General features: G+C 43.0%; 2 protein-coding genes across 3 annotated transcripts in view; both read right to left on the reverse strand.

Moving 5' to 3' along the window:
- Positions 1-1,695: 1,695 nt before the first annotated feature.
- Positions 1,696-4,489, reverse strand: LOC109141522 (uncharacterized). Its single transcript, XM_027277224.1, has 3 exons — positions 3,047-4,489; positions 2,402-2,936; positions 1,696-2,303 (listed from the first exon to the last, which is right to left on the reverse strand). Exons 1-3 carry the CDS (start codon positions 3,491-3,493, stop codon positions 1,936-1,938), a joined length of 1,350 nt encoding a protein of 449 aa, XP_027133025.1. The 5' UTR covers positions 3,494-4,489; the 3' UTR covers positions 1,696-1,935.
- A 7,561-nt stretch (positions 4,490-12,050) lies between these two features.
- The window catches only part of LOC104939734 (four and a half LIM domains protein 1), a 33,772-nt gene continuing 33,153 nt past the window's right edge, over positions 12,051-12,669 (reverse strand). For both annotated transcript variants that reach the window (XM_027277287.1, XM_019272133.2), the window contains one exon: positions 12,051-12,289. In XM_027277287.1, the coding sequence (XP_027133088.1) occupies positions 12,138-12,289 (152 nt within the window). In that variant the 3' untranslated portion in view covers positions 12,051-12,137. The remainder of the gene's footprint in view (positions 12,290-12,669) is intronic.

Genomic DNA, 12,669 nt, shown 5'->3' on the forward strand with positions numbered 1-12,669 from the left:
CCGAGGCTGTCGCACGCAGGGACAAAGCACAAGAGTCGTGTCGTAACCTCAAAAGATGACTTGAGAAAACAAATTATCCAAATCACACAGGCATACGAGACAGCGAAGACGACTTTGAGATGTGAGGTTGAAGAACTACAGAAGCAGCTAAAAGAACACAAGGCAGTAAGCAGAAACACGCGGACTGAAAACTTGAAAATGCGGGATGACTTGGACAGGCAAATCGATTTACTGCGAAATCGAGAGAGAGACTTTAAGAGGCTCGAGTCAACACTAAATGACAAGATTAAAGAGGTCCAGGTTAGGCACGGGGAAGAGATGAGAGCCGTTCAAAATGAAACTGACGCGATGAACCAGAAGCTGTTACAACATCAAGACCATGTGAAAGAGCTCAAACGGATGATAGCCGGGCGTGAAGCTGAAGACCGAGAGCACCTTGAACACATAAAGGATCTTACCTCTGAAATATACTATCTGAAGACCACGAATGAACAATTGTTACACTTTAAATTTAGATTGTCCCAAACCCTAGAACAACTGTTTGGTCTTAAAAAGTGCGACCCTGAAAATGTGACAGAGGAAATCCGCGATCGAAGAGACGCTTCGGTTGGAAGGATGAAGAATATGCTCAAACAGAAGTGTGTACGTGTAATTAAGGATGGTGACGACGACGATGACGACATCACCAGCGGTAACGCTGACTTTGGGTGCAAACAAGAAGACGCCATGGAGATCCCTGACACCACGGGTGAGATGTTCACAGACTACGAGAGTCAGATACGCGCTGTCGTACAAAGTCTGAGTTCAGAGCACACACCCATGGAGGTGAGCGGAGACAAACCTGTGTGGCGAAAAATTAAGCGTCTAAAACGAAGGAATCCTGAAAAACACGCAGGAGTCACAGCGGAAGACCACCTCACGTTCAAGAAGCCAGAATACGACGTGGAGCCTCACTGCGGTGTCGCCGCCGAGAAACAAGACATCCCTCGGTCGGACTTCGAATCACAAGTGGACCGGCGATGGGATACCAAAAGGAACGGCTGTCAAGTTATAGGTCAACAGAACAGGCTTGGGATTTCCTCGGCCCAGGAACTAGGGCACCATGCGGTTCACACGTTCGACATTGAACCTACTAAGAGAAAGATTCCGATGTACATCGCAAAAGGCCTTAACAGTGAAGACGTGAAGATTGTCCACCTAGGAGACACGCCTAAAACTACTGTCCAAAAACTATTGGGGGTGTTACAAGTTGAGGAGCCGTCCCTCTGGGATTACACTGAAATCACACAAGGCTCCTGTCACTGCCCGCAGATGGAACAGATCTCCCAGGGACTCAAATGTGCCCTTTTTATATGCTGGGCCCCGAGTGGGGAGCACGAGGTGTACGGGAATGAACACAAGAGCTCTCTCATGTATGTTATCGTGACATACAGAGACGAGACGATGAGATCGTACTACCTGCTCTGCGTAAAACGCGACAGTTCGTACGTGTACAATCTTGCAAAGCTATTCACATCACATTTTCAGGTACCCGAACATGCCTTTGTACATAAAGCAGACGCCACGTGTGAAAGTCCACAGGGTTCTTACAGCGGACAAACACAAGGCGTAGACACTGTTGAAACCGATCGTATCATATTACATACCATAACTACATAGAATCCAACACGCTTGTCTCATTGTTATAATGGTTTATTTATTACAGGTCATTTATACTATTGTGTCATGTACAATGAATGTGTCATTCTCACAAAATGTACAGTGTCTCATTGTTGTAATTGTTTATTTATTGAAGGGCGATTATACTATCGTGTCATGTAGAGAAATGTGTCATTCTCACAAAATGCACAAAGAAATACAATCGTGTACAATGAATGTGTCATTCTCACAAAATGTACAAAAACACAGTAAATCGCTTCCACAGCCTCAAGGGTTTCACATCTGATAAGTGGATAAAAACAGCCTTCGAAGTACTGTAATTGGACGATTGCAAACAAGACATCTGTTGCTGTTGCATGTACATGTTACATGTCCACACCCAGCAAGCCAATGTTTTACCTTGCCGCATGCCTGACATTCAGGATCCAATTCTGGGGTCTCCTTTATGACATAGTGCTGGAGCGATTTGGCTCTGCAGACACCGCACGTGATATCTGGTTTTTGCAGGGTGACCAAACAAGTCTGACAACACAAATGTCCACACGGCAGGGCGTAGTCAGAAATTTGGTTGCAGCAGAAACAGACAAAGGGGTGATCGTTTTCCTCGGTTTCACTGTCCCTCTCACCTTCGGCACGTGTTGGACCTATGAGAAAACATTATAAAACAAAATCACTTTTACAATTCTACACTGATGTCTGCAACATTACCGTTTGCAATACATGTAACGCAGAATCACAGTACCTGTGAGAATGACGTTGTTGTCCTGCTCCAGCTCTACGACGTATTCACCGCAATGTCCTTCTATTGCGTGACTAGAGACGAATCGACCGTCGGCCTCGATCACGCTGCTCAGTTTACTCATGGTATCCTCGTAGTAAAGGGCCACTGTTATTAAGTCCTCTGTCGGCCTGTTCTCTTTGAGCGACGCAGCCCCCCCACTGCTGTGGAAATGTCGGATGTACGGCTTGTATCTCAGCGCCTCTCGTCTGGCACGCACTTTGATGTGCTTCATGTTGTGGTAGAACGTGGAGATATCAGATGGAGAATTGAAGGAGGACCCCACTGAGATCTTGTTCACAAAAACTATATTCATCATGTGGTCGGTCAGTGCTGTGCAAGGAGACCTCGCTGACAGGCACACTGCAGAATTCCAGACGTCGGAGCAACGGAGACCATGCTTCCGCATAAGGTCGTATATCGTCTGGGGCTCGGTGCATTGCACTGTGATCATGTTGGTGACATACCCCGGGATCAATACGAGCAGGCTGTGAGGTTTCTGTCAGGGTGACATGAAACAATCAAAGAATTTATGGAAATGGCATATATAAACTTCTTTATTTCTTTTCTTTTGACAAAAATATAAGAGAGAATGTACTCAGCACTCACATGTCTGCAGGACAGCTTAAACATCGTCTTATCGTCCGCAATGGTCAGCTCATTTCTTTTGGTCCAATTGCACTCTTTCACCATTGCCACTGTCTTCATGACATGTTCGTAGAAGCTAACTCCTAGCTGAATCTCGGTGCGCGTGACATTATATGAGTTGAAAATTGAAGAAGACGGTTGTTCCTCTGTCAACAAAGCCTCAAAACTTTCCATGGCCATTAGATTTAACACCGGGTCCGCCCATAGCTTCTTAATTATTTTGAGCAGTTTGAATGTATAAGCCTGAACATCAACACTGGATAGCTGAGCGCAAATAACCGTCAAATGCTGGTTCACATTTTCTGCGCGCGTCCACCTGCTCACATACCACCCACTACCTACTGTGGGGAAATTGATGTGTTGCTGTAGCACGCGGTTCCATCGGATAACCATTGTCATGTACTCCATCTTTTTAAACCTCAGCAAGCAGGCAGAGATCTGTTTCTGAGGAGAACCAAGCACAGTCTGATCTCTTCTGCTTTAATGCACTGAGGAGGACCTTAAAAGGTCCGTACAAATCTGAATCATCCCACCGATGATGCGAACTGGATTGGATGAGATTCATCCCAGCTAGCAACTCCGCCTCCTCCAGACCTTATTCATCCGACCGGAGACCCTATATCCGACCGCATGTCATTTGTCCAACCACGTCTCGTTTGTCCCACCGGGCTCTCCCACTCAGATAGAATAGAGGAGTGTGGGGGCGGACTGCGGGTGACTCATCGCCAACCTGGCAGCCGGTCGGATGATTCGCCCTCGGTCGGACAATCCATGCTCGCTCGGTGAGTCAGAGTGGGGAGGGAGGCACCGGTTGGACGACTCACCCTCAGTCGGACAATCCATGCTCGCTCGGTGAGTCAGAGGGTGGAAAGGAGGCACCCGTTGGACGACTCACCCTCGGTCAGACAATCCATATCTGCTCGGTGAGTCAGAGGGTGGAAAGGAGGCACCGGTTGGACGACTCACCCTCGGTCGGACAATCCATGCTCGCTCGGTGAGTCAGAGTGGGGAGGGAGGCGCCCGTTGGACGACTCACCCTCGGTCGGACAATCCATATCTGCTCGGTGAGTCAGAGGGTGGAAAGGAGGCGCCGGTTGGACGACTCACCCTCGGTCGGACAATCCATGCTCTCTCGGTGAGTCAGAGAGAGAAAAAAGGGGGGTAGGATGACTGACTGCGGGTGACTCATCGCACAGTTATTCATTTTGTCCAACCACGAGATCTCTCACTCATCCGACCGCGCTCCGTATATCCGACGACATCTTATTCATTTTGTCTAGCGTGAGGGGATTCACCCTGAGGCCGCCGTGTGAGTAGACATAAAGCCTAGCGGTAACACTTTATTTGAAGGGGTGTTCATAAGACTGACATGACATTGTCATAACTATGACATGACACTTGTCATGAACATTAATGAATGTCAATGACTGCTGTCATTAAGTGTCATGCGGTTTCTTATGTCATCTTTTACTGTCAACTTGACATTGTTTGGGGTGTCTTTGTTATGACAACTTGACATTTACCAAGATGACATAGGCTGACCATGTCTTTGTCATGACAACTTGACATTAACCAAGAGCACTTAGTCAGTAAATATCTTTGTCATGACAACTTGACATTAAGCAAAACCACATAGCTGAGAAGTGTCTTTGTCATGACAACTTGACATTAACCAGCATGACCTGCAGGTGACTTTCGCTTCAGCCTTGCACCAGCCCACTCACTAGCTTGGACCTGTGAGCGCCTAGGACTGGGGTGGAGACACACCAGGGGTAAAAACCAGGGTGCTCTCTCCTTGGGCCCTGGTAGAAGCTTCCTAACCTACTTACAGCACAGCTACCAACTGGCTATCGTTACACAAGACACTTACCTGTCACTTTCAGCCATCTCCTTCCGTGGCAGGACCAACAGTTAAAACGTTTTATTCATTTCTTGGCTTTGTATCAACATGATACTTCACGCTCATGTCATTGCCTATCTTTGACCATCATGAATCGGACTTTGCCTGTCATTCACCATCATGAATGCTACTGCCTGTCATTACACCATCATATATGTGTCATAAGCAATTTCTTTGAGCTCAAGTAAAGTGGTCACTTTGGACTATCATTAATATGTCATTAAGTGCCGCTACACAGTAAGATCCCCAACAACAGAATGTTACTACTTGTCATTACACCATCATGAATGTGACTTTGCCCGTCATGACATCATTATGAATGTGTCATAAGCATTTTCTTTGAGCTCAAGTAAGTAGTACACTTTGGACTACTCATTAATATGTCATGAAGTGTTACTACACCATAGGATCCTTTACCAACACCAACATGAATGTGTTCTTACCTGCTATGACACCATCATGATTTTCATAAACTTCAAGTAAACTGGTACAATATGGACATTAATGTTTTTACATGTTACACTGGCAGATTTTTAAACACACAACAAGTCAAGTGAGAGTACATTCAACTGTTTTTTTACTTAAAAGTAACAATAACCACTGGACGCAAAACTGAACATGATACAGTATATGGAACCCTTACATCAGTCTTTTGGTTGAAGACATTCATCTCTTCATTACTTTTTTAATGTCATGGAAGAGACGTCCAAGACACCATAATGATGTTTCAGACCTAACCAGTGATGCCACTCTATCATATCATATCTATATATCATAGAAAAATTTCTAAAGAAATTTTGAGTGTGCCTGATTCTGGCCCCGTCGTCCCCATGCATTATTACTGACACTGCTCAGCAGACTAGAAAAGAAATTTTGAGAGTGACGAGTGGGCTGTGTGGGGGTCTGTATTCAAAAAGCACACCTCAAACAGTCATTTTTAACATGTTTATTTAGACACAGGAGCAGCTAGCGCTTACATGCTAGCAATTAACATTAGCATTTTTAGCTAGCAGTTAACATTAGCATGCTAGCATTAGCATTTTTGCATTAGCATTTTAGCATTCGCCTTGTTAACATTAGCATGTTAGCGCTGATGGGCTAACAGTTAATATTAGTGTAACCCTTCTGAAGCAGAAAAGTATTAGTAATATAATAACTTGAACTAATGGCCAGAATAGAAACAGAAGATTTAAATTCGAGCCCAGGTGTAACCAACCGATGCACATGAACAGACACTGTGGCTCTTTTGTTAATGAGAACATGCCCCCTATTTTAATATGAAGCTGGGGAGAATAATAAACCACATGAAATACATACAACAGCCTTACCCGGGTAGGTATAGAAAATAATAAACAAAATAAAAAGTTTCGCAGCTGCGCGTGTTTTTTCTTATTGTTCTGTTCACTTCACTATATCTGCACCCTTTAGGTGTCAGTCCAGCCACACGATTGTGTGGGTGTGTGTGTATGTGTAAAAGTGAGCAAAAGGATTCAATTCCGCGGTGTACGTCTACGATCCTCCAGGGTCCAGCTCGCCATCAGCGTCTCTCTCTGGCTCCGTCCTCCAGACAGGCTCTATCGAAATCCAAGGGTTCCTCAAAAACCTGACCTACAATAAGTAGGATCAGAACATATTACTTCAATTTCTCAGATCTAAACTATGAATCACTTTAAATTGTCTCTATATTCTGTAGAGAATAAGTGCTTTAACTAAACTTGTATTGCAAATAAGATCACAATTTCTCAGTAGCAAAAGGTAAATAATTATAAGTATATTATGATACCAAATGATTATTTCTAACAGTACCATCACATATATTATATGCTATTTACATAGCAATTAACATATTATTATCACAAATAACCAAAATGTAAACTCTTGTAATGTTCACAGTAAGAAACCATAACTTATGTGCTTAAATAACAAATATGGTCACAGTCACACACATAGCACACCATAACTCAAGTAAAAGCTAGACAAAATTGTTACATCAGAGCTTATTCATCATACTTGGTGTGACTAGCAGTGCTGATTAGCCCCGGAGCTAGCGCTCCAATATTAGCATTGAGGCTAGTGGTTAGCTCACGGAGTTAGCCGTTTAGCTTGTAGCATTAGCATTTTAGCATTTAGCATTAGCACAGCAGGACGATCTCTCACCGCTGCGATTCTTCACCCGAGCGAATCCTCCAACTGCACTCCTGCAGGTCGTGGTCGTCCGGGAGATTCTCCTTTGGTTTTTTCCGAGTTTTTAATCACTTTTTTCCAGTTTATCCACTTTTCTGTTTTCTCCGTCCTGACATTAAGACCGTGTCCAGAACATGCTTCCTCTTGCTCCAGGTGGGATTACAGACTGCGTCTGCTCCTCCAACTGTGTGTGTGTGTGTGTGTGTGTGTCTGCCTGTCTGTCTGCCTGTGTGTGGTGTGTCTGTCTCTCTATCTATGTGTTTGTGTTTGTGAGAGATGCATGCTTGAGGTTGCCAAGCAACCAGGACCAACTGTAATCAGTGGAGGAGTTACTGCACCTGTTAGAATGTCAGTTAGAGACTGAGAGAAAATGCTGAGAACTCCTCTCGAAAAGGAAGGACTGCTGACCAAACCGTATTTCCAATCATTGAACCGGCTTAACCTGAGGCACAATGAGACCTTCCTGATCGTTTTACATATTCGTTTTGTGTCGATAAATGAAGAAATGTGCCCTCAGGAGCAAGAGAGAGAAACGTTACTTCTGCCTTCATCCAGAAGATTTCCCTCTTTTTTTAACATGAGAGTCTATGAGGCTTTGGGGGGGAGTAGTCGATCAATTAGTGCGTCAGGAGCCAAAACTATATGTCAGACAGCTTTGGCAGGCGAATGTGAGTGATACAACAAATTTTGCTACGTTTCTATGTAGAAATCGTGTCTGTAGTGGGCTTTGAGGCCACGGTAGTGAAATCCGTTTTATTTTTTCACTGATTGTTCTCTCCCTCTCCACTCTAGCGATGACATCACTCACTGTAGCTCTGGAAAGTTCTCGCAATACACACCCATTCATTTTTTGGCTTCGTTTTTCTGGATTTTTGGCAAAACCGTTTGCCGAAACTCTTAGAAAAGACATAGCCGTCGATTCCCGGCCGAGCCGGTCGTTTTGATACCCGTTTTTGTATGTGCGACAAAAAACTTGGGAGGAGAAGCAAACCGAAAAAAACACGGAAGAAACGGAAGAGGAACTAGAAAAATTTCTAAAGAAATTTTGAGTATGCCTGACTCTGGCCCCGTCGTCCCCATGCATTATTATGCACTGCTCAGCAATTCAGTACTAGAAAAGAAATTTTGAGAGTGACGGTGGGCTGTTGCTGGGGGTCTGTATTCAAAAAGCCACCTCCAAACAGTCATTTTTAATGTTTATTTAGACACAGGAGCAGCTAGCGCTTACGTGCTAGCAATTAACATTAGCATTTTTAGCTAGCAGTTAGCATTAACATGTTAGTATTAGCATTTTTGCATTAGCATCTTAACGATAATGTTCTACCAGTTAGCATTAGCATGTTAGCATTAACATGTTAGCGCTGATGGGCTAGCAGTTAACATTAGCATGTTAACATTAGCATGTTAGCATTAGCATGTTAGCGCTGATGGGCTAACAGTTAATATTAATGTAACCCTCTGAAGCAGAAAGTATTAGTAATATGATAATAACTTGAACTAATGGCCAGATAAGAAAACAGAAGATTTAAATTCGGCTACAGAGCCCAGGTGTAACCAACCGATGCACATGAACGACACGACACTGTGGCTCTTTTGTTAATGAGAACAATGCTCCCCTATTTTAATATGAAGCTGGGGAGAATTATAAACCACATGAAATACATACAACAGCCTTACCCGGGTAAGTATAGAAAATAATAAACAAAATAAAAAGTTTTCGCAGCTGCGCGTGTTTTTTCTTATTGTTCTGTTCACTTCACTATATCTGCACCCTTTAGGTGTCAGTCCAGCCACACGTGTGTGGGTGTGTGTGTATGTGTAAAGTGAGCAAAAGGTTCAATTCCGCTGTTGTATGTCTACGATCCTCCAGGGTCCGGCTCGCCATCAGCGTCTCTCTCTGGCTCCGTCCTCCAGACAGGCTCTATCGAAATCCAGGGTTCCTCAAAAACCTGACCTACAATAAGTAGGATCAGAACATTTTCTTCAATTTCTCAGATCTTAACTATGAATCACTTTAAATTGTCTCTATATTCTGTAGAGATAAGTGCTTTAACTAAACTTGTATTGCAAAATAAGATCACAATTTCTCAGTAGCAAAAGGTAATAATTATAAGTATATTTGTCCAATGATTATTTTTCTAACAGTACCATCACTATATATGCTATTTACATAGCAATTAACATATTAATTATCACAAATAACCAAAATGTAAACTCTTGTAATGTTCACAGTAAGAAACCATATCTTAATGTGCTTAAAATAAACAAATATGGTCACAGTCACACACATAGCACACCATAACTCAAGTAAAAGCTAGACAAAATTGTTACATCAGAGCTTATTCATCATATTGGTGTGATAGCATGCTGATTAGCCCCGGAGCTAGCGCTCCGATATTAGCATTGAGGCTAGTGGTTAGCTCACGGAGTTAGCCGTTTAGCTTGTAGCATTAGCGTTTTAGCATTTAGCATTAGCACAGCAGGACGATCTCTCACTGCTGCGATTCTTCACCCGAGCGAATCCTCCAACTGCACTCCTGCAGGTCGTGGTCGTCCGGGGAGATTCCTCCTTTGGTTTTTTCAGAGTTTTAAATAACTTTTTTCCAGTTTATCCACTTTCCTGTTTTCTCCGTCCTGACATTAAGACCGTGTCCAGAACATGCTTCCTCTTGCTCCTTCTAGAGGCCTAGCGAAAAGTGAACCTGCGTCAGGTGGGATTACAGACTGCGTCTGCTCCTCTGACTGTATGACAGACCAGGACCACAACTCATCCCTTTCAAATTAAAGTTCCCCTAGTTTTTTCAACATGAATAACCACAAATAGTCTTTTCTTCATGAATTTGACAGTCTTTTAACTCACATATTCTCTCTTTTTTTTAGATATGAAATTAACACATTTTTAACACATTTTTTAGCTTAATTATCTGTCTGTCTGTTTTTAATGCACAATGAAATATACCTTTTTAATGCACATGTTTTTTTATCTGGGTTACACCAGCATGTTAGCATTAGCATGTTACCATTTGCATGTTAGCGCTGATGGGCTAGCAATTAACATTACCATGTTGGCATTACCATGTTAACATTAACATGTATTTAATTCCTAGTGGCTAATGGTAATTATCATTAACATGTTAACGAGCTAGCTGCTCTGCTGTCTCTGTCTGCCATTTTAAACAGACAAGTTCAAATTAAGTGCCAAGAACTACTAAAATGGCTGCCGCTCGGCTTCTGGTGGCCCCTCCCCCCTCTCTTCATATAGTGTCACACTGCGCTAGCAGTTAGCATTAGCATTTTAGCATTAACATGTTAGCATTAGCATGTTAATGCTGATGCGCTAGCAGTTAGCATTAGCATGTTAGCATTAGCATGTTAACATTAACATGTTAACGCTGATGCGCTAGCATGTTAGCATTAGCATGTTAACATTGATGCGCTAACAGATATCATTAGCATGTTAACATTAGCATGTTAATGCTGATGCGCTAGCAGTTAGCATTAGCATGTTAACATTAGCATGTTAACGCTGATGCACTAGCAGTTAACATTAGCATGTTATCATTAGCATGTTAATTAGCATGTTAATGTTGATGCGCTAGCAGTTAACATTAGCATTAGCATGTTAGCATTAGCATGTTAACGCTGATGCGCTAGCAGTTAGCATTAGCATGTTATCATTAGCATGTTAGTAATTAACATGTGTTTAATTCCTAGTGGCTAATGTTAATTAACATTAGCATGTTAGCATTAACTTGTTAGCAAACAACATGTATTTAATTCCTAGTGGCTAATGTTATTTAGCACTAATTTTAGCATTGGTCGCTAATGTTTGCAAATAGCATGTCTTTACAGCTTGTGCTAACGCTCTGCTGTCTCTGTCTGCCATTTTACACAGACAGGTTCAAATTAAGTGCCAAGAACTACTAAAATGGCCACTCGGCTTTTGTCTGCTGGCCCCTCCCCCCTCTCCTCCTTCACGCAGGCTGAGGTTGCCAAGCAACCAGGACCTAATCAGCAGCAGCTGATCTGCACCTGTTAGAATGTCACTTAGAGACTGAGAGAAAATGCTGAGACCTCCTCTCGAACAGGAAGGATTTCTGGCCAAAACCGTATTTCCAATCATTGAACCGGCTTAACTTGAGGCAGGATGAGCTCTTCCTGATCGTGTACATATTCGTTTTGTGTCGATAAATGAAGAAATGTGCCCTCAGGAGCAAGGGAGAGAAAAGTTACTTCTGCCTTCCTCCAGAAAATTTCCTGCCTTTTTTAACATGGGAGTGAATGAGGCTGTGGAGGGGGGTACTCGATCAATTAGCCTGTATGGAGCCAAAACTATAAAAGAGACAGCTTCAACAGTGTTATCACTGCGATCACCTCGAATTTTCCTACATTTGAGGGGATAATCGTGTCTGTAGCTGGGCATTTGAGGCGGTAGTCAAATCCGTTTTATTTTTTCACTGATCGTTCTCTCCCCTCTCCACTCTAGTGATGACATCACTCACTCTAGCTCTGGAAAGTTCTCGCAATACACACCCATTCATTTTTTGGCTTCGTTTTTCTGGATTTTTGGCAAAACCGTTTGCCGAAACTCTTAGAAAAGTCATAGCAATCGATTCCCGGCCGAGCCGTTCGTTTCGATACCCGTTTTGTGTATGTGCGACAAAAACTCTGGGAGGAGTAGCGTGACAAAAAAAGGGCGGAAGAATAATAATAAGCACGGTGGATAACATATAGTGTGCGCCTTGCACGCACACTCAATAATAAGCGCGGTGGATAACATATAGTGTGCGCTTTCAGGCACACTCAATAAGCGCGGTGGATAACATATAGTGTGCGCCTTGTACGCACACTCAATTACAAATATCAAACAGAACACTGAAATGGATCCTCTGGCCTTTATGTAAAAATAAAATAAACAAAAAAAAAACCATCATGACCGCTGTTAGACAGTGACCAGGCTTTCCATCTCTACTTGTTGCCACAGTCAGCGCAGAGGATGTCTCTCCCCTTGGTTACGAAGCTCTTGTTGGCCAGACTGAGGGAGCATTTCTTACAGTTGAAGCAGTATTCGTGCCAGGAGCTGCCCTCATAGTTGACCACATTCACTCCTTTACCAAAACCTGAGAGGAGTGGAGAGGAGAGGAGAGTCAGAAATTATCATGTGACCATTGCCTATTGATCAGGTTTTTTGCATTCAGACAGTTATCATCCATCCATTCTTTCACTTTCCATGATTGCTTATCCTTATCCTTGATCCCACGTAGACAAACTCCACATAGAAACCAAGCCATGGTTCAATCTAGGAACCTTCTTGCTGTGAGGTGCATAATTCTAGGTAATTAAACCCAAATTTCATAACTATTGTTATGTTGTCAATATTGCCATAAATGTGAACTCCTGTTTCCTGTTTCTACCATCCATCCCAAACGATGTCAACACGACATCAGCCTAACCTCACAGTCGGGATGATTTTCACTTGTCCAAACAAAAATACACTGGA

This window comes from Larimichthys crocea, unplaced genomic scaffold (genome assembly GCF_000972845.2).
Source record: "Larimichthys crocea isolate SSNF unplaced genomic scaffold, L_crocea_2.0 scaffold97, whole genome shotgun sequence".
In the NCBI taxonomy this organism is placed as follows: domain Eukaryota; kingdom Metazoa; phylum Chordata; class Actinopteri; family Sciaenidae; genus Larimichthys; species Larimichthys crocea.

Excerpts from the sequence above, each read along its gene's own strand:
- LOC109141522 (XM_027277224.1), bottom strand. The coding sequence starts at position 3,493 with ATGGAGTACATGACAATGGTTATCCGATGGAACCGCGTGCTACAGCAA. Across the intron at positions 2,937-3,046 it reads TTAAGCTGTCCTGCAGACAT|AAACCTCACAGCCTGCTCGT; the intron begins GTGAGTGCTGAG and ends TCACCCTGACAG. Across the intron at positions 2,304-2,401 it reads CAACAACGTCATTCTCACAG|GTCCAACACGTGCCGAAGGT; the intron begins GTACTGTGATTC and ends GTTTTCTCATAG.